Source organism: Leptonotus elevatus, chromosome 9 (genome assembly GCF_054856555.1).
Source record: "Leptonotus elevatus isolate MCC_2025b chromosome 9, RoL_Lele_1.0, whole genome shotgun sequence".
Classification (NCBI taxonomy): domain Eukaryota; kingdom Metazoa; phylum Chordata; class Actinopteri; order Syngnathiformes; family Syngnathidae; genus Leptonotus; species Leptonotus elevatus.
In genome coordinates, this window is record NC_141247.1 from 17,338,771 (window position 1) to 17,364,752 (window position 25,982).

General features: G+C 42.4%; 2 protein-coding genes across 3 annotated transcripts; both read right to left on the reverse strand.

Moving 5' to 3' along the window:
* Positions 1 to 453: 453 nt before the first annotated feature.
* On the reverse strand, positions 454 to 13,087 carry rab11fip5b (RAB11 family interacting protein 5b (class I)). 2 transcript variants are annotated; one of them, XM_086085848.1, is made up of 7 exons: positions 13,011 to 13,087; positions 12,382 to 12,922; positions 7,725 to 8,254; positions 6,268 to 6,850; positions 3,653 to 5,812; positions 2,728 to 2,857; positions 456 to 1,463 (listed from the first exon to the last, which is right to left on the reverse strand). In XM_086085848.1, the coding sequence occupies exons 2-7, from the start codon at positions 12,798 to 12,800 to the stop codon at positions 1,203 to 1,205; spliced, it is 4,083 nt and encodes a 1,360-aa protein (XP_085941974.1). In that variant the 5' UTR covers positions 12,801 to 12,922; positions 13,011 to 13,087; the 3' UTR covers positions 456 to 1,202. The 2 variants fall into 2 exon arrangements, with proteins under 2 accessions (XP_085941976.1, XP_085941974.1); XM_086085850.1 differs by lacking the exon at positions 3,653 to 5,812 and having other exon boundaries at positions 454 to 1,463; positions 12,382 to 13,058.
* A 2,205-nt stretch (positions 13,088 to 15,292) lies between these two features.
* Positions 15,293 to 25,062, reverse strand: bend4 (BEN domain containing 4). Its single transcript, XM_086085116.1, has 6 exons — positions 24,496 to 25,062; positions 19,992 to 20,531; positions 18,581 to 18,672; positions 18,476 to 18,502; positions 16,451 to 16,691; positions 15,293 to 16,339 (listed from the first exon to the last, which is right to left on the reverse strand). Exons 1-6 carry the CDS (start codon positions 24,878 to 24,880, stop codon positions 16,113 to 16,115), a joined length of 1,512 nt encoding a protein of 503 aa, XP_085941242.1. The 5' UTR covers positions 24,881 to 25,062; the 3' UTR covers positions 15,293 to 16,112.
* Between the last annotated feature and the right edge of the window lie 920 nt (positions 25,063 to 25,982).

The window sequence follows — 25,982 nt, forward strand, 5'->3', positions numbered from 1 at the left end:
ATTTATTTATTATTATTATCGGAGGATGTAGGGGGTGTGGGGGGGGGGCACACACGCACACACACAAGACGATGGGGGGGGGGGGGGGCACACACACGCACACACACAAGACGAACATCCAAATTCCACACAGAAGGGTTCGCACCCGGGACCTCTCTACTGTGAGTCAGTCATCGTGCTAATCACGAGGCGTTATGTTGCCCTGACCTAATTTGATTAACAATAATTGTTATTGCTTTTATGTAATATTCTAATTATGAGATGGTGAATTTGGGATTTCCAGCCTGTAAGATATAATCATCAAAATGATGTTGGTTTTTTTAATGAGGAAATTTCACTGTGATAAATCTATAGCACAGACTAGTATAGGAGTTTAATTTTTTTTTAATTGAACTATTTAACTAAATTCCGTTAAATTCAAATGTATTTATTATGAGTTTAGACAACAAAAGCTTTTAGGTTATGATACACAATCGCGATGTTGATCAACAGAGATCGTTGGAGTGAGGACTCCCCCTAGTGATCAGATCATTGTATCACATGAGTCTGCAATTGCACACTTCAACACAGAAACCACAACGATTATAAGGGTCACGCTTTATTCTTACGTAACAGTAACAGTGTGGTCGGGTGAGGCTCTGCAGGAAGCTTCGAGAGGTCAATGTGATACATGACAACAGTCTTGTATGGAAATAACTTGACTAGCATAGGTGCTTTTTCTACAGTAGCATATAAGAATAGTACTGTAAGAACACTTTGTCTTCTTACAAAAAAAATTTGGTTTTTTGAAACAGTAAAACATCCAAAGTTCACTGGCATTTTTATTTATATTGCACTTTCACAACAAACACAGCTGTGACAAAGTGATAATAATAAATAATGCTATTATTACTGCATTATTTATGCACTGTATTTTTTTTTTTACATGAAATTGCTACATTAAAATTTGAACGCAACTGCTGGATATCATAACTTGTTCTAGTAAGCATGTTTAGGCACCAAAAAAAAAGTGTTTTTCATATTATTTTGCTGTTGTTTTGAACATGCGTGCATGTCACAATAATGTGTCAACAGCACAATTTAGTCATATTTGAGTTCGTTGGAAGACCTCACATTTGTCTCTGTCGACTAAATCCTACAACTCACAAAATGTACCCCGAGACTCGGCTATATTCCATGGCACTGATGCCGCGGCGCCGGCGTCACTTGTGTCTGGAGCGGACCTGCAGCAGCGTGGGCGTCTGCTCTATGATGCGCAGCAGCAGGTTGTCGATGTAGTCCTCCAAATCGCGAACCTGCGCCTTGACCTTCTTCAGGTCCGACTCGCACTTCACCAGCTGCGCCCGTTGGCGCTCGGAGGCCGCCTGCTGCTTGTTCATGTCCATGTCCTGCTGCAGCAGCAAGGAGATGAGCTCCATGTTGGTCAGGTGCTCGTAAAGCGCCGACCTGTCTTCTGTGGGCTCCTGTGGGTTACACAAGAGAGGACGACCTGTCAAAACAAATCTCAGAAAGTCTCAGCTTTGATCTTCAAGCATGAATCGTGACGCTGATGTACAGTCGCTCTATGTAGCTTAGCTGACGTTATGTTTTGCACTACTGAAGTCATATATTTTATGACATATATTTTTGAAATGTGGGAGAAAAGCCTAGCAATATAACTATAACTAATTAATAACTATAGTGCTCCCCATTTTGGGCCTCAAGTGAAAAAACTAAGTAATGAGTTGAAGAAAAAAATTTTAGTCATCACAGCATATATATATTAATAATTGCTTGCTGGGGTATTAGTGTGCAGACCTACAGGCTTCCTGTTATTTATTAAGACACCTTAATGACTTTACTGTCTGGGCATCACACCAAGTTATAACTCTTTGAAATTAGCATAATAGTTTTTAATAAACATACTAGCATTAGCATTAGCATTCATCTAATGTCATATGAATAACCAAAAATCTTCTATTTCTGACAATTAATGGAGACATGGTAACATACATATGCTAGCATTAGCACTAGCACTCAGTTAATGTATGAATATACAAAAATAGTTGATATCCAAGCGAATCTTTCTTGTATTTCTGACAATAAATGGAGATGTGGTAACATACATATGCTAGCAGTAGCACTAGCACTCAGCTAATGACGTAGGAATTATATATAGTAAAATATTTTATATCCAAGTGAATATTTCCTGAATTTCTGACAATAAATGGAAACATGCTAACATACTAGCACTAGCACTCAGCTAATGTCATATAATTATACTAAAATATTTTATATCCAAGTGACTCTTCCTTGTATTTCTGACAATAAATGGAAACATGCTAACATATACAGTATATGCTGGCAGTAGCACTAGCACTCAGCTAATACCGTATGAATAAAGTAAAATATTTTACATCCAAGTGAATCTTTATTTCTGACAATAGTAACATGCTAACATACATATGCTAGCAGTAGCACTAGCACTCAGTTAATGTCGTATGAATATAGTATAATAATTTATATCCAAGTGAATCTTTATTTCTGACAATAAATGGCAACATGCTAACATACATATGCTAGCAGTAACACTAGCACTCGGGGAATGTACTAAAACAGTTTATATCCAAGTGAAACTTCTGAGAATAAATGGAAACATGCTAATTAGAATTTTGATCTAATAATCAAGAGGGGTTATATAGTGTTACGGAGGTTTGATGACGTTGTGTTTTGGTGTCGTCCGCCTACCTGAATTTTCGGCGGTTCGACTACCACCTGCTGGGCGGAGCGTCCCGGGCTGATGGTGGACTTGAGTTTCTCCAGAACCGAACGGCTCTCTTTCTTCTCTGGTTGACTTAAAGGTTTCACTGGGTGCAGTCTGCAAACGTAGAGAGGTCAGAACCACAATGTCATTTGAACCCTTGTACCATCTCGTAAGCCATTTAAAATCAATCGATCATTTGATTGGCTTCTTGCTATGGCCAGCTCCAGTTTAAAGCCCAGTCGGTTTAGTGGTAGAAATGTGTGTCAGATTTCATCCAAAAGCAACAGTGTTCCTGGTTTTATATAATAATCAGTTGATAATGTTAGCCAATGGGAGTGTACGGTTAGAAAGATTTATAAATACAGTCCGGTGTAGTCATCAAAACTACAATTTATCTTGAAAAAAAAATCTGAGAAGCAAAATTGAACACTAAGTCCATTCAGGTCCAACATTCACGTAAACTATTACCAAAAAAATGCAAGGCAAATTCAGACAGAAACGGAGACGATGACATCATGAGGGTTTCCATTGGCAGCTATATGGTGTATGTGTATTGCTGCAGATTCCCATTAAAGGTATACAGAAGCAGTATTGGTTATGGGGCCATTTGAATCTAAATGTAAAAATGCGTACATTATCAAAAATAATTGGATAGTAAATGGACATTAAGATCTGTGGCGTAAATGCAGTCTAATGGAGTGAAAACATGAGATGACAACATAAATGCGAAGAGCAGTGCACAGCAACCAACAGAACTTAGCACAGCGTGAATGCACCAAAGTAGCCAGGCAGGCAAAGGGTGGGAAGGGGGAAGCGGAACGACAAACTTTGCATGAATTGTCTCAAGTGAGTGCCTTGCCTACGCGTAGGAAGGAGTTGAGTGTATTTCCTAGTGCGAGGGCGTCTCACCTGCTCTCCTGGCGGGGCAGGTTGCAAGATGGCCGAGGCTCCTCAGTCAAAAGTGAGTGCCATGCATCGAACGGGGGCTGATCAGTGGCGGTGGAGGAGGAGGAGGAGGTCGTGTAGGGGGCCACAATTTGAGACCTACTGGTTGCAGCGCTTTGCAACCCGGTGCTTGAGGAGCGTGTGATGGGGCAACACTCAGGGGCAAGGGGGAGGTTAGCGGGTGGATCGGCTGAAGAGGTGAGAGAACAACCCTGCTCAGACTTGGAAGGACTTTTCAAATGAGGGGCGACTTTGGCATGAAGGACTTCGAAAGAGATCTCAGCGGGTTTTCCTGTCATGTAATCCCCCAATACAAGTAACAAGTCATCATTTGAATGTAGCGGCGACGTCTTTTTCAAATTGCAATTATAGTCCGAGACTTTATCTTGGTTGCTTTCCAATGCCAGATTAGGAGATGGAGATGATTTACTAGGTTGGCAAGACGATGGACCTTCGTTGACGAATGAGGAATGTTGACAAAGATTCCTTTTGGGTTTAACACGTGCGCTAACCGCCCGTGGAGGCAAATCCCTCTCATCTTGAGGGTTCCCATTATCCACACAGTCATTTTTGATCTCTTTCAAAGCATCATCGCAACCGTCTTTATCGTCACTGGACTCAATCCTGAGATCAGATTGATCGGCTACAGGTTGCTCCTGGGTCTCACCGATGCTACCATTGTTGGCCTCAAATGGAAAGTCCTGGCAAACTGGAGAGACTTTGCACGTTTTATTCGATAAAATGGTTCTTTCCAAAGACGAGTCCCTTTCGGGTATGTTGGCGTCTTCGAGTGTGTTATCATCCTTATGTGAAGCCACCGCGTGATAAACAGCTGCTCGAGAATCTTTTGGCAACTGTGGACTGATCCTACTTCTGAGGCGTTTGACGTCATCAACCGCCTCTGACTGAGAAGATCCATCAGAATCTATGAAACTGAAATCGGAATTGCTCACATTCATGTTCAGGTCTCCTAACGCTAGCGAGATGTTATTGTTAATGCCTGCCGTTTGACTTATGCTAGAAGATTGGGTAGATTCTACCAGAGGGGGAGTCTGACCAGTCTTTAACTTTGACACTGACAAAGAATTATATGACTTCTTCAAAAGGTCAGCAATAGAAGTGTCACAATCTAAAACATTCCCAAGCTCTGTGTTGTTACCAACATGTACGCTGGTTTGTAGAACATTCCCGCTGCAAACCCGCCCATACAAGTCTTGTTCAAACAGCATGCCCCCCCAGAAGTCAGTGGTATCTTCCAAAGGTTCATATTTCTTGATAGTGTCTTCAGAGGTGAAACTCGGGGAAGGAATGTTTCCGTAAAGTTGCGGGGTAACGTTAAAGGAATCGGAGCTCTCGCAGTCCGGTGATACACTCGATGCTGGTCTTTTACACTCCGACTCTCTTCCATGCTGCAGTGAGGCCACTCCAGTCTGGGAGAGTAGGTAGGCTTCTTTATGGACCGCCAGCTCTTGGCCTCTGTGGAGCCAGCCATCAGAGTAGATCTCATTTGTCAAAGTTCTTGCCGGTCTCCTTGGAGGTAACGGCGGAGGTTCCTCATGGTACCCTTGTCGCTCTTGTGCGAGACATTCAGTATTTAAATTTGCTGCAAGGTAACTACTCCTCTGACTGGACGCTAGGGTACTTTCCAGTTGCATCCGCCTGGGATTTTCATTGGGTGAGTTGAGCCTGTTTGAAGCAAACGTGTCAAATGAGTCTTCCCAGTCCTGTATGCTCACCGACACGGGGCGAACGCTTGAACGTTTGGAAGGTTCAGGTAAAAACTCAGGGAGAGATACCTGCCTAGCAACAGGTCTAGGACGCTCCCTCTTGATGGAACGTATATTGGTAGCGCCTTGAGTAGGACTGGTTGCACCCTGGCCGGAGGGCTGTGAAGCGCTCATAGAGGTTGAGGAGCTAGGTGCAGATTGAGGGGACCTCTGCAGCTCCTCAAAGAAGGGGTTGGAGGGGGAGATGGGAGTCGACGGGGGAGTGATGGGATGTGTGTGATTGGGGTCAAAGGGCAGGGAGTCAGTGGAGGAGGAACTGTGACAGCCTATAGAAGCACGAGGAGGGATAGGAGGGGATATAGCTGTGGCGCTTTCTAGTTTAGGAGACACTTCCAGCCTGTAGAGGAAAATAGGGCACATTGGTCCTCTTAGTTAAGATTCCCAAACATTGTTCTCAAATAAACAGTCACCAATATACTGTATTAGCTGATATTCCACAACCACGTGGGACTTTTGGTTTATTAAGACACAAAACTGGCCAAATGATAAAATTAGCTTGAGCCAGGCATGACATTAAACTTAAAAAAAAAAAAAAAAAAAAAGCAAAGTAAACTTGCAAAAGAATCAAGCGTGAATAAAACATGTACAGTAGCTATTTGTTAATCATCATGGGTGCAGGTGAAAATTATGGCGATTGGGTGTCATCATCATAGTGAAATGGAGAGACGCATGAGCAAACTTAGTCCTGCTTTCAAATGATGTACAACTCAACAGGGACAAGCCTGGTCAGAAGAGGCTTCTGACAAATTCCATGATGGGAAACCAGACACCACCAAACCAGACCTGACTCACCTCGGCTTGTTCTGGGAGTCTGTGGAGCTGAACCAGCCTCTGAGCCTCCCTTCAGAGGCGGAAGCCGCCTGGTTCCCATCTGGCTTTGCTGGGACAGAATCACTCCTACCTCCAGAGAATAAGGTCTTTCTCAGCTTCCACCCTCTGTCGGATGAATCGGCAGCAGAGGGGTTTGCCACCTGCTCAGGTTGACCTCCAATCCGTGCTGGTCGAGATTCCCCGTCTTCCCCCTTTTCCTCTTTCTTGGTCTTGTCAAAAGACCAGCGTCGCCCCTCTGCAAAAGTACCTTTGTCCTCGCTTCGCTTGGTGAGGTTCTGTAGCGAACGGGACAGCGGAGAGCATTTCTCCAACAATACTAACTTGGACGGCAGGGCTCCGGCGCTCTTTGGGATCGACGGCTCCGAGTCGTACACATGGCTGCCATTTATGCACACGGAAGACTTGGACTGACTCATGCTCTGCTGGCATTTGACCGACTCGATGGTGGGATTTGTCCGAGGGACAGATTCTGTGATTTTACCCGCTTCATCGCTGAAGGCCCGCTTGTGTGTCAGAATGTTCGTGGCGTGCTGACTGGCGAGCACTGCGGAGAGGGGAACAAATGTGTTTTACAATAATGACAGTCCTTAAGACTTTATTAATGGGTTGCACAAATCTAGCAAACAAAAAGACTAATCCAAAACTTGGAAAAACAAAGTAAGACTTTGAAGTGCTGAACTCAAACAAGATGTCAGTTGATCATATGGTGTGGGAACCTTCTAGAATTGTTAGTTCGACAATGTTTATTATTATGGTTGTACAAGTTACAAACAGTCCTTTGTGTGACGCAACACAGATCAACACCACGGCAAATTAAAAGCACACAAAAAACATTGCATAACGCAAAAACAATAAACATAGCTTGTGCTGCTTCATCGAAGCTTTGAATGGGTTAAGAATGTTTATGCTACATGCTAAACAGTGTAATAAAAGCCAAATTGTATTGATTGATAGCCTCAACCTTAAACTTACCAAATCAAATCCAGCAAAACGGGGCATGTTTTTAAAAATCGGGTCTGTTCGTTCAGTGCATTTGCCTTTCTGTGCTAGTCGCTAAAGTTTTAAGCTAGCAAGGCATGCTAGCATTTTAGGCATAACAAAACAAAATCAATCTTTTTTTTTCTTTTTTTTTAAACAAAACGTTTTGTTTACCTTGACTAGTTTTGACGAAAACACAACACTCTAACCACGCTTATTGGATCCTCATAGAAAAATAAATAAATAACAATAATCCAGATTCACTAGCTGTGAGATTCCAAATGTAGGTCGCCTTTGTCTCCTCATCTCATCATTTACCGCATCTCCACAAAAGGTGTCCCCGACGTGTTCTCACTTCTCACAGTGGAATGTTTTTTTCAATAAAATGTAACTTGATTGAAAAACAAACAATCTAGAATCCAGAAAATGGCACACGCTACCTGTTTTCGTCAGATCTCTGTCTCCATAGTGGGGCTCCACCCGTGTGACGGCGGTATAGATGGGCGAGCTGGGAAGATCCGAGAGCAGGCCGAGAGCAGGCGGAGGCCCGGTGGCGTCGCTCGCCATGGAGGAGGCGCTGCTCTCGGAGGCCAGCGACGAGCACGACCTGGTGTCGGCCGACTTTCTCAGCTTCCCTTTGAAGAACTCTTTCACCGCACTCCTTTTTTCCCCCGTTATCTCCGCGTCTCGCCCACGTGCGGCGCCCCCGCTTCCGTCACCTAATGTCTGCCCCGGGGTCATGGAGAGGGCGGCGTAGCGGCCCGGCACGATGGCCGAGGAGGACTCCATGTCAGGGCGCTTCCTCCCCGTGACGCGATCCTTGAGTTTGCCGAAAGCGGAGCGCCGCCCGTCCTTGGCGGTGAGGTCGAACATGCTGGCCGTCATGTTGTTGCGGGTGAATTGCACCGTCAGCTGCAATTCGCCGCGCTCCTTCGCCTTTCGGCCCGCCTTTGAGTGCAGCTTGAACCACCTGGGGGTCATCACACAGAGGACACAGTGACACTTCAGCTTCGTCTTCATCGTCTCGTACGTATTTATGGCTTGATAAATGTAACAGCTTCCCCTCTTCTGGGAAGACCTGCGACAAGACGCGCTCATTTGTGACGTTAGAGGTGTTTGATGGGCTTGTTCTTGGAACACCAAACTCATCCAAGCAATGCCTTTATCAAGGTCAGCGACGTTCGGTGAGGTTCATGACACCCCTCTGGAGTCGGATATTTAAAAAAAATGAAACATCATTTCATTTAAGGTAACTCGACAAAGTGCGATTTCTGCAGAAATTGCGTGGGAATGTTGGAAAGCTGAATGCATGTGCTTATGAAGTCAATTGAAAGATAAATTACTCAAATGTGGTCCAAGCGGGGTTTGAACCCAGGTACTCTGTGGTGGAAGGCAATTGCGCTAACCATTGATCTAATGTGACTTGTTTAAAATCAGTTGGTATACATGTGGAGCACTTAGCATATTGGCCATGGATATATTTGCAATGTACAGTCGAAGGTGGCATTCGAACCCACGACTTCCTGGTTACCACCACTGAGCAGTATGAGACAGGTGGTAATGATTCAGCATTCCCACAATAATTCAAAGTTGTTTTCTTTTTTTTTGGGGGGGGGGTACGCTTCACATGCATGGAACGGCCAACAGGGGGCGGAACTGCCTCACCTGCCTACCCTGACAACACATCCCTTATCAAGACTCAAGGTTTCTCTTTATGGACCTTTGTGCATTGGGAACAGAATATTACACCCCTCAAACTGTTCCTCTAAAGCAGAGGTGGGCATCGAGGGCCGGAGTCCTGCAGGTTTTGCATGTTGCCCTTCTCCAACACAGCTGACATATGATCAGCTCATCAGCAAGCTCTGCATAAGCCTGATAACGATCCTGTTGATTGGAATCAGCTTGTGTTGGAAGTGAGAAAAACTCCGGCCCTCGAGGACCGAGATTGCCCGCCTCTGCTCTAAAGCATACAATTATCCAAAATGACTTTATAAAATAAAATAAGAATAAAGGGCCCTAAGGAGTCTAGTCCAAACCGATGAATGAAGTCTTTGATCAAGAGGTGCGTGCCCAAAAACGTCTTTGAACCGGACCGCCCAACTCAAGAGTATTGAATAGATAATAGTATAAAGCAAATCGTAGCTATAATTTTTTTTATTGGTTCAAAATGGCTAACCCAGCCCAGAGTCTAAACATAATGAAGCATTTAGCTCCATATTGACATGGAAAAACGGATCACTTTCTTTTTATTAGATAGTAAATTTAAACTTTATGAACACTTCTATATATTATACAACAGTGTGTAAATTGCAAAATTCTTAGGCCACCGTTCATTGGGTTGTTTCATTACGTCTAAAATAAACATATTTACTGGTACGGTAATTAATAAACCGCCACCAAGGCCAATGGACGGAGGTCCATTTGTTGGTTAGTCGGCTACTTCCTGGTTCATGGAGGATGATGCTTAGATAGGCGGCACCATTAGGATTCTGGTCTCATTGAAACCAAATGCATTCTCAAGTTGATCAAGATCCTTTCCCAGGGTCCATTCGAATCATCACCCCTCTAAAAAGTCCTTTTTGTAAATGTGTCTGTATTTTTTTCCTAACTGTATTAAATGTTTGACTGTGTCACAATAAGTAGGTTTGAAGATCAAATCAATGACCTCTCGACTTTGATGATCCCAAAAAAAATGGCTGCCATTTATTTTTTATTTATTTTAAGTCATTAAAAACAATAGCGCATGTGTTGGGGGCCAACACTTTTTTTGCACAACGCTGTATTGTTATTTTATCTCCATTGTTGTCCATTTTCTTATATCTGTGTAAAGCCCAACCTGTGCAATATATATATATATATATATATATATCATAAATCAACTCTGCTTGCCATATAACATTTGGCGCCAGAACAAAAATGAACAACAACAAAAAGATTGATTTCCTTTTGGAAATGCCTCCCGTATATTACATAATCGGTCGCCATCGCTGGAGGGCTTGCGCTCGCAATGCGACCGCTGGCTCTGGCACACAAAAACGTTACACGCCTTTCAGCTTAAGCCGACCGACATCTGAAGCACGACCGCACGTTAGAACTTCCACGACAATAACGCTCAAGTCCACAAACGGAATCGCAGGAATTCCGAGCGCATGTTCCGCAGCGTCTGCGGACACTCGCGAAGGGCGGGCTGGGGGGTTTGGGGGGGAGCCGCAATTGAAGCCAGATGTGCTGCGATGGTGGAAATGTTTCACATCGCACCAGTCGTGTTACGTCACATCCCCAAAAACAGTCGTTCTTCTAAAATGGAGATTTCAAAAAGGATTCTGAGGTTTGATGAGTCACGTTTATTGCTAAAGTCAATTTAGAAGCCACGTTATTTGACAAAAATTGAAAGACGTTTACTTTGAACGTAATAGTCCACGCTGCGGCGCCCGAGAGGTGAAAATGACGTGTCGCGTGATGTTACAGTACGTCCTGGCCTGAACTGCTCTCGAGGCCAGTTGAGGAAGCTATGAGGAATTTGATCTGAATGTGTGACTTCACCGTTTCACTCCAACATCACCAAAGTGAAAGCCGATCTTCGCCGTCATCTTCGGCATACTTGCTATCAAATAATCGCAGTATACGTACAAATGGCGAATAGCTGTGCTAAGTTGGGTCTGCCCTCCTTGGCGTTGTTCTGAAGTTTATGAGCTGCGGCGTCAGAAATAAAAAGTGCAATAATTGTCTCGCTAACTCAAAGGTGACGATTCGTGGTTATTACTGAACAGTAGAAGTCAAGGGTACAAAAAATATAGAAGCTATGTCAGTTGTTAAGCTAAGCCTCGAGGGTTGATGCTATTTTTCTTTGTGGAGAGTTTAAAGTATCTCGTAGGACTACTTAGAAGAGGGAGTGACAATAACTCAGTCTGTAAGGAACTGGCTCGAAACGGCATTGTTAAGAGAGCGACAAAGACAGAAGAATAGTCGACCTGACAAAACATAAGTCATGGTGGCGGGCTGCTGAAGGGCAGTGCGGATGAATTCTTGAGCAAGGCTGTGCTGGTCACAAATTTGGAACATTTCGGAATATGTTCATGGTCAGGGATTGGCAAAATGTGGTATTGCACTCCCCCTAGTGGTGCCCAAAAGAATTACTGCACAAGTACCACTCAGTTGTTTTTTTAGTTCAATGCATTTAAAGTGAATGTTTATTTATTGTTTAGTCAGTGTTTAAGTACGTAAAGTAACCTTTATGCACAGTGCATTTTAATATTGTAATTATTTAGTTTATTATCCAATAACATGATTAAATATATGTTTAAAATGTTTTTTTGTTTTTTACAAGTTTAAGAACCACAGTTATAGATAATTGTTCTTTTTCCAATGTATCAATTACAGGAGCAGGAGAAATTGCTACATTTATATGTATATATATATATATATATATATATATATATATATATATATATATATATTAAAGTAGCACTAAGGAACTTTTTGAATAAAATATATTCATAACTCTTATGATGAAACATCGACTTAAAACTAGTTTATGATGCCTTTGCCATGGTCTAAGGGGGTCTGTATCATTTTAACTGGCACTAAACAACTTTGAGGAGGATGGTAGGAACACTGCCACACAAAAAAATTACAAATGTGCTTTATGGCATACGTCACTTCACCCTTTACCCATTCATTACAAAGACGGAAGTCAATTTGAATGTCGTGAGCTAAAAGAAAATTGCGTAATGCGCTTGTCCTCATGAGAAATGTGGTCTTCGTTACCAACTTTGTCCATATGGCGGCGCCATAATCAACGTAAACGGAAAGTTCCTTCGTTTTGCTTTGAGTAATATTTAAGGTAAGTACTCCTGTAAAGTAATTTCCCATAGTTTAAGACAGGAGTCCACGACATGGCAGAGTGATTGGACATTGTGATTTCCTAGGAATGTTGTAAATGTGACCATTTGACGATATAAACACAATTTATAGGGAGATATGCTATATATCGATATTTAAGAGACCAGCGACCCATGGTTTAAAGGCTGCAAAACAATGTATTATAGATCTTCAAGTCAGCCCAAATCACGTGACATTGCGTTGAGAAACACTTACTGGTCTCTGGGGCACGCGCCTTCCCGAAACATGCGATCCAGCGGGATGACAGTCTGGCCCAGGAACACGTCGAGTCCAATCAGGACTCTGTGCATGACGGTGACCACCAAGTCGGCGCTGCCGGGCGGGTAGGCTCCGCGGCCGCCTCCAGCAGCCTCCTCCTCCTCCTCCTCCTCCTCCTCCTCCTCCCCCAAGATGCCCGGGAGGAGCTCGAAGCAGCACTCCTCGGACCACACGGGCACCTCGGCCTTGTCCACCAAGCCCGTGGTGTACTTGTCCTTGCCCACCTGGACCACCGCGTACAGGTAGCGGCTGCCATGCTTGCTCCTGGTCCGCAGTCCCCTGGCGCGGAGGACGGTGACATTGACGTGCGTGGGCACCCACCGCTGCTCGTCGTCCAGGTCGATGAGCGACATCATCTTGGAGCGCTTGCTTTCGAAGGTGTCACTTGTCAGACTGCGGGGCGGCTCGGACCGGCCAGTGTGCACAACACGTCCATCCCGGAACACGAACCAGCCAGGCCCGCCAAGCACACCGCGCGCTGAAGGAAGAAACGGCGCAGATCTGGTGAAGCTGCAGAATTAGCCAGCCGTGCACCGCCACTAAAATAAAATGGCACTGTACTGTACCGGAATGTCAACACATGCTGAAGTTGTTCTGGGCGGAACCATCGCGGTCACATGATCACCACTGAAGACGAGGAATGGGGGGGGGGGGGGGGGGGGTCTTATCTGTGAGGACCACGTGCGTGCGATCAATGTGCAGATCCATCATCGCGTCGCGTGATGACGATGCAACATCAACGTGCCACGGGAGAGAGAGAAACAAACGATTTAGACGATGACGTCACGCACGTGTAAGATGGTGGAACTGCATGAAACGGATGATTATTATAGTCCAGGCCGCCGCATTATATTTTGGAATCGTCTTTTACTGACACCTTGTTCGTCATCTGTGTAGCTATGACGTCCTCTAGTGGAGGCAAAGGTGAAATGGACAACAACATTTGCATAATGCAGTTATGATAGATAACTGCCTTGAGAGGGACATAAATATGTGGATACATTTTATTATTGACTATCTGCTGAGGTGAACATTACAGTCGTATCAATTTTCATTTTTAACTTACCGTATCCAACTCTGCGTCATTCTTTAAAAATGTCAAAGCTATTTTCATATGGAAGTTTGCAGTTTCATGATTATTCTTGCTGTTGCTGAATGGAGGACGTCCACTTTTTTTTTTGGTGCCATTCTAGGAAGAGTCTCATTTTTCTTAGTTGTGTATGTATATATTTACAGACACTACGTATTGCTACATACAGTATAAATATTAAATGTATAGTAATATGGATGAAATTACATTGAAAGCAAATTTGAACGCACATTGAAACAGAAACATCAAATACGATCAATACAAAAACAATGGCCACAATTGGCTAGTGTACCTATAAATATATAGCTAGCTTGATATACATATAATCATATTACAACAATGTATTACAATGAAATGTATTAAACATATAATAAAATTACCACCGCTATAGACGCAACAATAAGTAGCCTATTAGCGCTAGCCAGCTAGCTGGCGCGATTGCTGTTAGCAAGCTAAATTCAAAGACAATTCATGATTTTAAGTTTCAGTATTTACTTTATTATGAATTATAAACCAGAAACTGAAACTATTAAGATTTGTAAAAATCAAATCAAGGTTTCTTTTCACAGTGTTTTGAAAAAGCCACTAAAGGATAAATGAGCGATCACATGGTTAAATGTTGACATTCAGAGCACAAGGACGTAATGCAACATTTTTAAGGTTCCTGTGGCACTTTACTACGTGGCTTAAAAAAAATAAAAATAAAAAACACTTGTACATAAGAGTACCTTATATCACAGTATACCTTTACACAGCAATTGACGAGGTACATTCAAACACACTGGATTTGAATTTCCCGATGAAATACACGATGGCATACAATTAAAGTGAACATATCAAAAAAATGAGGAACACTGCACATGAACGACGTCTTTCTGTGCTTCTATTCGGGCAGTCCAAACATTGTCATTGGGACATGAAGCGTCAACATTGAGGATGTTTAATTTAAGGCATTATTTTATGGAACCACACTACGACCTTAAAAAAAAAAATCTATTCAAAAGAGCATTTCTTTTAAAAGGAAAGATTTCTTTGTATTGTTTCACTTTATACATTTCTGCCCACAATTCACGACTTTGAGAGGGATGTTTGACTTCAGTTCCCAATGGATGCCGGCCGGGAGCTTCATTTGACTCTGCTGGGGCCACAAACGTAGAAAACCTTGGCAGAACTTGAGAATCCTTGGTGCGTCTTTGAGCTTCATGGACTCAGCAGTCCACCGTCCATCGTGGATACTAGGGGTGGGAATCTTTGAAAATGTCTCACGATTCGATTCCGATTTTTGGGTGTGCGATTCGATTCAGAATCGATTTTCTGATTTGATTCAAAATGATTTGATTGACAATGATTTTTGCTTCAATCTATAGATGTGCAAGGAATCGCAATGATCTACTCCAGTCTGACTCGCTAATGCTAATTAGCGCGCTACTCGCGGCACTTTTGAAAATGGCCGCCTTCTGATATTGATCAAAACTGCTGGATTTTGCTGCTTAACTCATATTCCACTAACGCAATATTAACTACAAGTATTTAGACTAGTGGGGCTGCATAGAACATATTGTTGTCAAGATTTTTTGGGGGATTGACTACCCCCTTAAAACTAATTTGCTGCCATTGACGGCTAAAGACGTCAAAAATTCATTTGAACTATTTCTATTAAACTTTTTTTCCCCATTTTTGTTAACAAGAGTATGAAAAACTAGTTTTTTTTGTACATTTAGAACAGATGTAAAATTTGTAAATAATCGTGAGTTAACTAGTGAAGTCATGCGATTAATTACGATTACAAATTTTAATCAGCTGATGCCCCTAACGAAAATCTTTTCTTTTTTTTTTTTAAAGAAAAGATTATTAAAAATGTTTTTCGTAAATCGTAATTAATCGCATGACTTCACTAGTTAACTCACGATTGATCCCAATTTTTATATCTGTTCTAATACAATAAAAAAAAAAAACTCAAGGTTTTCAAACTTTTGTCAACAAAAGTGGGGAAAAAATGTTTTACTAATAAAAATAGTTCAAATGAATTTTTGACGTCTATAGCCGTCAATGGCAGTGAATGAGTTAATAATAATTAAGGGGAAAAAAAACAGTTTTCGTAATGGAGGAGTTTGAATGTCACGACTCTCTAACATAGTAAACCAAATAATAAAGAGGGCGAATGGAAGACTGAAACCTGGTGCAACCTGCATTTAGCTATTGTTGGGCTACAAAATGAGGTTGAAAGGCAACTAATACTTATTTACAATGTGGAATATTGTCACTGTGTAAAGCAGAGGTAAGAAACCTACGATTGGGAGAAAATTTGATTTGGCCCTCCTTTGAAACACAAATACAACCTTAAAGGTGTTTATAAAAAAACAAAAAACAAACATTGAACCTACATATGTTCTTATTGTATATTAGGAAACATTTGTTTGATCGTCACATTCATATTTTTTTTCATAAATTTTGTATGGCCCTTTAAGGACTTGGTCCCTGGTAGGAAAAAGTGTTCCCCGTCGCTGTTGTAAACCAACAGGACAAGATGAGTGATTTGGAATCGGTTGCTGTTTAGCGACACTTGCTCGAGGGTCCTTCAGTCCAACTGGCCATTGTGACACGCTTTCAAATAGAGCTCGTCCTGAGACAAATGTCCGTCAAAGCCGTCCAGGTAGAGGACGCCGCCCCCGCCGCCCCCCAGGAAGGTGCCCACGGCGCGGCCCTGCCGAGCGTGGCCGACTGCATCGCTGAAAACTTTATTGATCTGCTCCTCGGACGGCATCCACCAATCTGGGTTGGAGGCGCAGTGCATCCGAATGAACTCTGATAAAAAAAAAAAAATTGTTGGAAAGGAGAAGATTTATTTGGTTCGGTTGCATGTTTAATAAGACGTTCCAAAAATGTGCAACTTTTGCACATCCGTTGTATTGATACCTCTGAGGCAGCTGACTTTGACGGGATTGAGCGGTCTTCTCTCCTGGCCCGGTTCCCTCAACTGGACCGAGCGCTTGCGTTTGCCCAGGCCGCACGAGAACTTGAGCTCGTCGGTGGTGAAGACGAAGCGGATCAGGTAGCGCAGCAGCCGGCGGCCATCTTTCTTGGAGGAGTTAACCGCCTCGTCCCACTGCTTATTAGTGATGAAGAGAGGGTAGTTCTCCAGCAGCTGCTTGCTTCCCTGAATACGGGAGGAATTATCTTATCATAGCTTTCAAGTTGAGTAGAAGCATCTCATTTCAGTTCTATCTTGCAAAAGGGCCAAAGAAATGCCAGGATAATAAGTAGGGGTCAGCAACATTTCCTGTCAAAAGAGCCGTTTTTAGGCCAAATAAATAACCACAAATCGGTCTAATGTATTCAGGGCCCAAGAGCTAATTGGAGCCGTACCAGAACAGAAAAATATGCAACATCAACAAATGTAGAGATGTATTTTCTTCTATCTTTCACCTTCCGTTTTTGTAAGTTTTCATATTTTGTTTTTCTTAGATTTTTAGAACTTTTCTGCCGTTCTGTCAAATTTCTGACGTTTTTGGACATTTTTATGGATGTATGGTAGTTTTCTGCCTCTCATCTGCCTTTTTCAGGACATTTTATGGCTATTTTTTTCAATTTTCTGACATTTTATGGTAATTTGGGGGATTTCTTATTTTGTTACTTTTTGAACATTTTCTTTCCTGCCTTTTCTTTAATCAATTTCCTGACGTTTCTGGTAATTTTATGGTAATTTTCCGGATTTCTTCTTTTGCGTTTGGATATTTTATAGTTACTTTTTAACGTTTTCTTTCCTGCATTAAAAAAAAAATTGGGGGCCATTTTGTGTACATTTTATGGTAATTTTCGTGATTTCTTTTTTTTTTTTTGGACATTTTATAGTTACTTTTAGAATGTTTTCTTTTCTGCATTTTATTTAATCTTTTTTTTCTGATCTTTGTGGCAATTCCAAAGACATTTTATGGTAAGTTTCTTCCATCTTCTGGGACATTTTATGGTCACTTTTTGGACATTTTTAGGTAATTTTGATTTTTTTTTTTATCCAACATACAACTTTCATCTCTTTTTCTGACAATGCACACAACTTTAGACTCTGGCATTTTTTAATATTTAATTATTCTTTTTTTAAATCTAAATAATTAATTCATTTAATTGTATCTAAAAATAAAAATAAATATGTCCCCAAATTTCTTTTTTACATGTGGATCTCGAAAAAAACAATTAGCAGAGGGAAAAAAACAATTTCTACTAATTGTTTTAGAGATCCACAGGGAGACACAGGAAAGGGACTACAGAGCCACATGTGGCTCCAGAGCCGCAGGTTGCTGAACCCTGGTCTAGTAGCTAGTACATCATCTCGTACAGGGGTGTAAACTCATTTTTGTTACGTAGGGCCGTTATGACTGCAAAACCAAATGAATGCAAGATCACCTCATCTAACAAATACACACAAAAAAATATAGTAACTAACTAGTTTGGAAATCAGAGGCCAGTAAAAGTCTTCCTTCAAATGTTGGTAACAAAAAAATTATTCAATGTTTTTAAAAGTGAAAACAATTTGAAGTTGGTGCACATAATTTGCCCTTGGGGGCCACATGAAATAATGTGGTGGGCCAGATCCCGCCCCCGGCCCTCCAGTTTCACACACGTGATCTAGAACTTAATTCTTGGCTGAGTCGCTCGGCGCAACCTTCCTGATTAGCTGACATTAAAAATCTCAAATGGTTACATCGTTGCTAGGCAATGAATGTAATTTACTGTCCCCTCCAATTTCATCTTTTATTTTGGCGAGAACAAATGTGGAAACCCACTAAGCATCTTTCTATCCTGCAGTTTTACAAAACTTTGTGTTCTTAGTCAATACAAGGAATCTTATAGAATCTCTTTCTTGACATCTTATCTCATAAGATGGAGTCTGGCCCAAGTGAAATACTAACCGCATGAATAAAATATATTAAGAACATCACCAACCTCAAAGACCGTCTGCTGTTCTTCTTCCTACAAAGACAGAACACGCAATTTCACTTTCGACTCTTAGCGTGAAAATATGAAGACTGCAAGCCATTCGAACCTGACCTCAGTGAGCGGCTCCTCTGGTATCGGCGGCACCAGTTGGTTGTGAAACTCAACGACATTCTTGAAGTAGTCAAGAACATTTTGACAGGGAACTGCAGAAGTGACATTCAGTGAGAGCACAAACACAAAATGTCGGCGACAATATATTTGGGACGCGCAACTTCCTGTTTTGGATTTAGTTAGCAGATTTGCTTTGTTATTGTTGGAAGGTAATCTTCCAAAAATGTCCCCGCAATACACACGCGATACGTGTAATTAAAACTGCCGCTCAAATCTAAGCCTACCAAGCTTGAATTGATAGTGATCTTAGTAATAGTCTATGTGATTGTGTTCACTTTGTATTTGTATCTCCTATATCCAATTTTTTTTATAACTGTATTCCATTACAGTTACAGGGGGAAAAAAAACATGTAATCAGATTACAGGTACATTTATTAAAAATGGGGATTACTTAGAGGGATTACAATTTCTATAATGAGAGAGAGTGCGAAAGAGGGCGAGAGACAGAGCGAGAGAGAGCGAGAGAGAGAGAGAGAGAGAGAGAGAGCATGCACGCCTGCGCGAGTGGGACCGTTGCTATGGGACCGATGTCGGGGAGGTGGGAACGAACGAACTGACTAGTCGTGTCCTCCACACGAGGGCAGTTTGAAAAAGCTTCACGGACGGGAGGAGGAAATGGCGACCGGTATTCACTGGAACTTACTCGGAACGAAAGTTTGAGCTGAGAGTCCAGCGGCATGCTACGCGTTGTAGCTTCTTGCTAGCTAGCCCGCTAGCCTGCTAGCCTACAACCATAATGTGAGTTACACCTTCCAAACAAATCTTCCTGCCACCATTTCACTATTTAAACATCGTGCACAACATATACACGGCCAAACTTGTGACTGGGATAAAAGTTCATATTGCAGTTGGATGACTATCTATCTATCTATCAAACTGTGAGGTGTGGTTGCTTTCAGTGACAGTTCGAAAACAGCATATGGTCATCAATCAATCAATCAATCAATCAATCAATCAATCAATCAATCAATCGCCGACATGCTTTTTAATTATACAATAATTTTTGCTATTTGTAGGCTGCCCGGGTCCCTATTACCCGCAAATAGCAGGGGCACATTGTATAGAATATATAATCTGGTGATATTTATTTTTATTTTGTCTTCATGAGCATGCTCTATATTGGAGTAATCCAAAAGTAATCCAGTTACATTACTTTAATATTATGGTACTTGAATTACGTTACTATTTACATTTTTTAGCAGCTAACTTGTAACTGTAATGGATTACATTTTAAAAGTAAACCCTCCCAACCCTGTACTTAACTCATTCAGTGCCAATGACGGCTTTAGACGTCAAAAATGCATTGAGTTTAATACTTAAGAGCTGGTCGAGAGGGTCTTTGTGAACGCACCCGGGACGGTTTCCAGCTTGTTGCGGAGCTCCTCGTTCTCCTGCTGCAGCGACAGCACTTCCTGCTCCAGCTCCAGGCAGCGAGGACAGCAGCTCTCCTCCTCGTCCTCCTCCTCCGGCAGCGTGGACGAAGGGTGTCCGTACGAGTCGGACGGCGTCGGGGAGCCCCAGCCCACCACGGTGCGTCGCGGGGGCGAGACCTCGGAAGCGGGCTCCGCCGAGTGGCACCGCTCCTCGTCCGAGCCCACAACCACGCGATGGTGCTGCGGCTGCCCGGAGAGCAGATAGTTGTGAAGCGAGTCTGTGAAGATGCGCAGAACGGCGGAGGTCTGCTGTTGGTTCAAATGGCTTTCCTCTTCCGGTTCGGTGGACGAGGAGGAGGAGCTCTCCTCGGGTTTGGAGCAGTGGCTGGCGCTGGAACCGTTCTCCGTCTTGATGCTGGACGGGAGGGACGGCGAGGGTTCCAGCAGCCGCCCGTTGTTGAGGAGGCTGAGGACTCGACTGCACTCTTTGGCGAAGGCGTCCAAGATCAGTCGGTTCTCTACACAATTAGAACGACACAGAAGATTTCACTTCGGTATTTGCTAAAATACTTGCAAGGTTTTGAGAACAACCTTTACTGTCAATTGCCATTTGAGGCCAAATAAAAAAAAAAAAATTGGGGGAACCGCAAATCATTTGAACATTGTGATGAAGGAAACGGTGTGTTAGTGTTAGTCAAATGTACTGAAGGCCCAAGAGCTCATTAGAGCCGCACCATAACACCAAAATATGCAGCATCCAACTTTGAGATTTTCTTTTCTTTTAGGTTTTTTCTTTTATACTTTGTTTTTCATAAATGTTTAGACTTTTCTGCCTTTCTGTCAATTGACTGACATTTTTTTGGCAATTTTATGGACATATAATCATTTTATGCCTCTCCTACTCCTTTTTTTCCCTCAACATTTTGTGGCTATTTATTTATTTTACTGCCTTTTTTGCAATCAATTTTCTGACATTTTTGGGCAATTTTGTGGACCCTATATATTTGGGAGTACTTATTTTATTTTTGGATATTTAATGGTTAATTTTTGAATGTTTTCTTTTCTGCCTTTGGTATTTAATTCATTCATTTTGGGCAATTTCATTGACATTTTATGCGTATTTTACTGCTTTTCCTCTTTCTTTTTGGACATTTTATGGTCATTTTTGTAATTTTTTTTTATTTATATAAGTTTTTTTTATTTTTTATTGAGTCTCACCCAAAATCTTAATGAATGAAATACATCCCTAACCAATGAGCCCTACACTGGTACAAAATAAAAAAATCTGACTTCACTGGCAGAGTGCCTTTCTCTTTTGTTGTTGGTGGTGTGGTTTTCTTTTTCTTTTTGTTGTTGACATTTTGTCGCTGCTTTTTTGACAATTTCTCTGCCTTTTTTGCTATCAATTTTCTGACATCTTTTGGCAATTTTGTGGACACTTTGTGGTAATTTGGGGAATTTCTTCTTTTATTTTTGGGTATTTTTATGGCTACTTTTTGAATATTTTCTTTAAAGCCTTTTCTATTCTATTCATTAATTTTTGGCAATTTCATGGACATTTTATGGTAATTTTGGGGGGAAAATTTTAGGCAATTTTAAATACTTTTTCATCTAGCTTAATTTTTTTAAATGAGTCCCACCCAACGAGCACTGACACAAAACAATATTAAAATAAATACAAATCAGACTCCACTGGCATTTGCACCATGGCACAGATGCACCATCTTATAAAATGGAGCCCAAGGGGGCTGCCACTTTAGAGAGAGTCTTTCTCTTTTGTCTTTTTTTTTATTTATTGGGCCAACAGTTTTACAATGGCATTGCAACTAGTCTATTGTAAATATATGTATGATTACGTGAGGTTTTGTATTCTACTGTCCCTCCATTTGCTGAGCAAGCCCCTCCTCCCCCCTTCGAGACATGAGCAGGCTCTTCCTCATGGCATCCTTGACTCCACCTATGCACAACACCTACAGGGTATCCTCCCTACGTTTGCTGAGTGGACCCGGGTGCAATGTTGTTTTGCAATTCAAGTTGCTCTTGTGCGAGGCCTGTTTCCTGCCAGCTGCATGACCTACTTTTAACCGGGTCTGACTATCTTCAACTAACCAGAATTTGAAGCAAGGCTTGTATTATAACAGGATGAAAAAAATCCTCTGGACGTTTTTTTTTTTTTTGCAATTATAGAAATTCTCAATATGGATTAGGATTATATTTCTCTTGTTTAACATTAGGGCTGCAAACACTATTCAGAGAAAACATAGGCTTCTAAATCCACATGTTTAGAATCCACTCCGCCTTTGCAACGATAACAAAGCTAATGTTTTGACCGACACTGCCAGAGGTATTAATTTACCAATGTTTATGACTACGGTTCTAAAACTGATTGCGGAACTGAATAGTGATAATAATCCAGCCTTTTAGTCCAGGCACGTTCCTTTCACACGACACACAATCGCTCAGATGTGTCTATCAGCCTGGCACAGATGTGTCACAGTTATTAATATGCACGGTGTCTGTGTGTAGCAGTGGAGATGTGGCTGATATCATTTCCCTCCCTCCCGCCTTGCTGCTTCCCTCGCCACTTCTGTGGCACAGCGAGCTGAGTAGCCTCATAAAACGTCATTAAAAGCAACACGCTCGGCCGTGGAGAATTTACGAGGCCCATTTGTTTTAATCACAATACTTGGAGAAGGCCATTTTGATATGCATGCATTCGGCGTTAGTGGGCGCTTCTTTTCATCGAGTTTATTTCCTGTCATCAAGCGAACATTAAGCGCATCATCAGTGAAGATGAGTGGCGTGTTCTACTTGACGACAACATTCAGGAGATTTGTTTTTGTTTTGACCTTGTAAGTACTGCAAGTGGGACACACACAAATATGAATGCGACGAATGGATTACGCAAGGTTTCAAACGATACAAGGCTTAAACACAGCAAACCACATTGAAAAAAGCAGTAATCTTGTTGACCTCAAAGTTAAGAAACACTTTTATAGTATTTACCACAAAGGACACTTCAAAGTTGAACCAAATCCACTCATCAATTCATTTTCATGCTAGTTATTAGCCGTTAGCTGCATTGCGTTTTACACCAGCAACTCCCTCCGTCATATAAGCAGCATTTAGCAACTTTCAGCGACGCTAAAGCTCATACCCCTGAGTGGCGAATGTTTGTGATGCTAGCGAAAGTTCATTTGATGTCAACAAACGTTCAAATTTCCTTGTGACAAGAAACATTTAGAGAACATTTAGAAGACGTTGCGACCTTGAGCGAAACCTGAAGCTAGCATCGCAAATGTTTGCCACTAGCCTAGTGTTAGCTAAAGACAAATGTTGACTTATCAGCAACTCTTTGGGATAGAATTGCAAGGGTTAGCAACTGTTTGCCACTGTTTAGGAAATATTGGGACTGTTTGCTAATCTATGGTCGGAATGAAATCTTTCAGTTTTCTCCTGTTCATTTTGTAGGGCATTCAACTTAAAACGTGGTCATTTTTACGCCTACACAAACTGCAACTACTTGTTTGAGCTGCATAAACATATCCCCTTCAAGCCTCTGGTAGCTGAAAAATATCCCACCAGGTCAATTCGGGGCTTTTACACACTGTGACAACGAAGCGCTTTGTTGGACTGCATGATGTCCATATACTCGCAGCCAACAACGAGGCGCTCTAAAGTGGCCAAGACAGCGGACAATCTGAAGGTAAGATGCATTTTTTGGGGGGGGGGGGGGGGGGGTGGGGTTGGCATGGCTAGCTTGCTAATTGCATGTCACAAGTGTGCTGGATACACATTGATGCGAATGAAATCGAGTGATCAAGAAAAAGTCGTGACAGATTCCAAATAATGTTGTCAAATGAGAACAAATTGGCACACAAATCGACTGCGCCAACGACATGTTGTATGCAGCTTTGGTATTACACCAAATGCTCCAACAAAAGATGCAAAGCAACAATAAAGCAGCAGCGATCTGCCAAATGTGATAAAAAAGATTAAAACGTGATTAGAGGATGAGGTGTTTAATTTTCAAGGCAGCAAGGATTAGGTTTGTTGCTTTCATCTCAGGGTTGGTCTGCCTTGGACGCACCCTCCCATCCATCCCGGGCACAGACCCCCCCCCACCCCCACCCATTTCAACCCACCCCTGTGAACAGCAGCCTGAGCTGGAACAATGTATTTAAACAGGAGCATGTGAAAGCTGCACACACACACACAACGCGTGTGCACACAATTCAATCCAGTGTTATTTTGCACAGTGGTGATCCAATCATGGCTGCTCTCATTACAAGTGAACATCAATCACAGCTAACAAGAAGAAACGAAACAAAACATGATGCTCGAGGGGAGCAAATATGTTGCTGGTTTCATTCATTGTAGTTAGTGAGCAGCTGTGCTTAGAAGGGAGTCTTAATTGAATATATAATATTCGAAAAGCTCATTGACACGCTTAACATTCTGAACTCAAAGTTATCAACGAACCTGAAGTGATCTCAAACGTACAGTCTGGAGATTCCTGCTTCAGTCGTCCAGCGGTGAGCGTGGACTCTGCTCTGCCGACGATGGCGCGCCGCTGCTGGCCACCGAGAGCGACGCCGCCCGCCGCCTCCGCGGAGGTGGATGTCGGGACCCCGCAGCTGGGCCTGCCCTCGCCGGGGAACCGCTGGCGGCGGTTGGGCTGATACTGCGTCTGGAACGGGAAATGCTGGCCGGGTTGGAACGTCAACTGTCGAGCGTCAGTGAACAGGCAAGGCTCGATCGAGGCGGAGTGGTCGACGCGCGACTTGTAGTGGAGGTTCCTGGCGGGGCGAGCACGTCGCTTGGCGGCGGAGGGGCCTTCGTCGGCGGGTTGCATGTCGTCCTCCATCCCTGCCTTCCAGCCAGGTGGGTCCAGGTAAGGAGCGGAGCAAGGGGGGTAGCTCGTTCGTCACTACGTATGCCAGGCAGGCTCGGTTCACGGAGGATAGAAAGAGGGTGGGTTGTAATCGCTGGAATATTTACTGACATGCAGCTTCTCCAATCCCCAGGCGGGAGGTCGATTTCGAGACTGGTCCGGAAGGGAAGGAGGGTGGGAGGTGGGGGTCTGGTGGCTGGGGTGGGGGGGAGACAGGCGGGACTTGCTTTCTTTGTAGTCCGTAACTCCACATCCAGGCAGATTAAGTTGACATTAGCCAACAATCTATTGTTTTCTGAATTATGGACACTGTTTTGTCATTTTACATTGTGCACATGACAAAATTAATCCGAAAATATTTTTAAGATGACAGTATTTTTTAACTGGATAGTTGTGAAGGGAAGTTAGTAAGCACCACGAGGGGGAGCCATATTCAAAGTTTAGACGTATAAATCCAGCTGTTGTTGAAAATGGAACGTCACATCAGGACACGCCAACTCAATCTATTACGTCAATATTACAGGGAGTAGAAGGAGAAAGAAGTCAGGTTTTAAAGCTCAAAATTCGACCAAGCGCGTTCATTCAATATAATTACAAACTACAACAAAACATATTGTAAAATGAAAAGCTGCCCCACAGTTGTATTTAAACTATTACAGTATATTAGAAAGGGCAAAGACTAATAATAATGATAATAATGAAGACAATAACAGCGAAGCCAGTGTGTCGTAGTATTTATTTTGTCAAATATATTCCTAACCAACGATGCTATGATTGCTATCTTGAATCTAGCTAATTAGCTTTAAGGGCTTACTTTTTTTTCTTTGTCTTTTATTTTAATTTTATTTTTTTACAGGAACGCGAGCGTCTGGGTTGCTATTGATGTGGAATTCGGAAATGACGTCACAGCCAAGCAACAAAATTTGGAGCCAAGCTGGGTGCTTGTTTGAAAATGGCGTCGAATAGTGGGACACTTGTTTTTCAACCCTTAGACTTTACCTAATGGCGTCATTATATCACACACTCAATCTTAAATCAATATTTTTGCAAGTATATTCCGAAATAAGTCTACTAA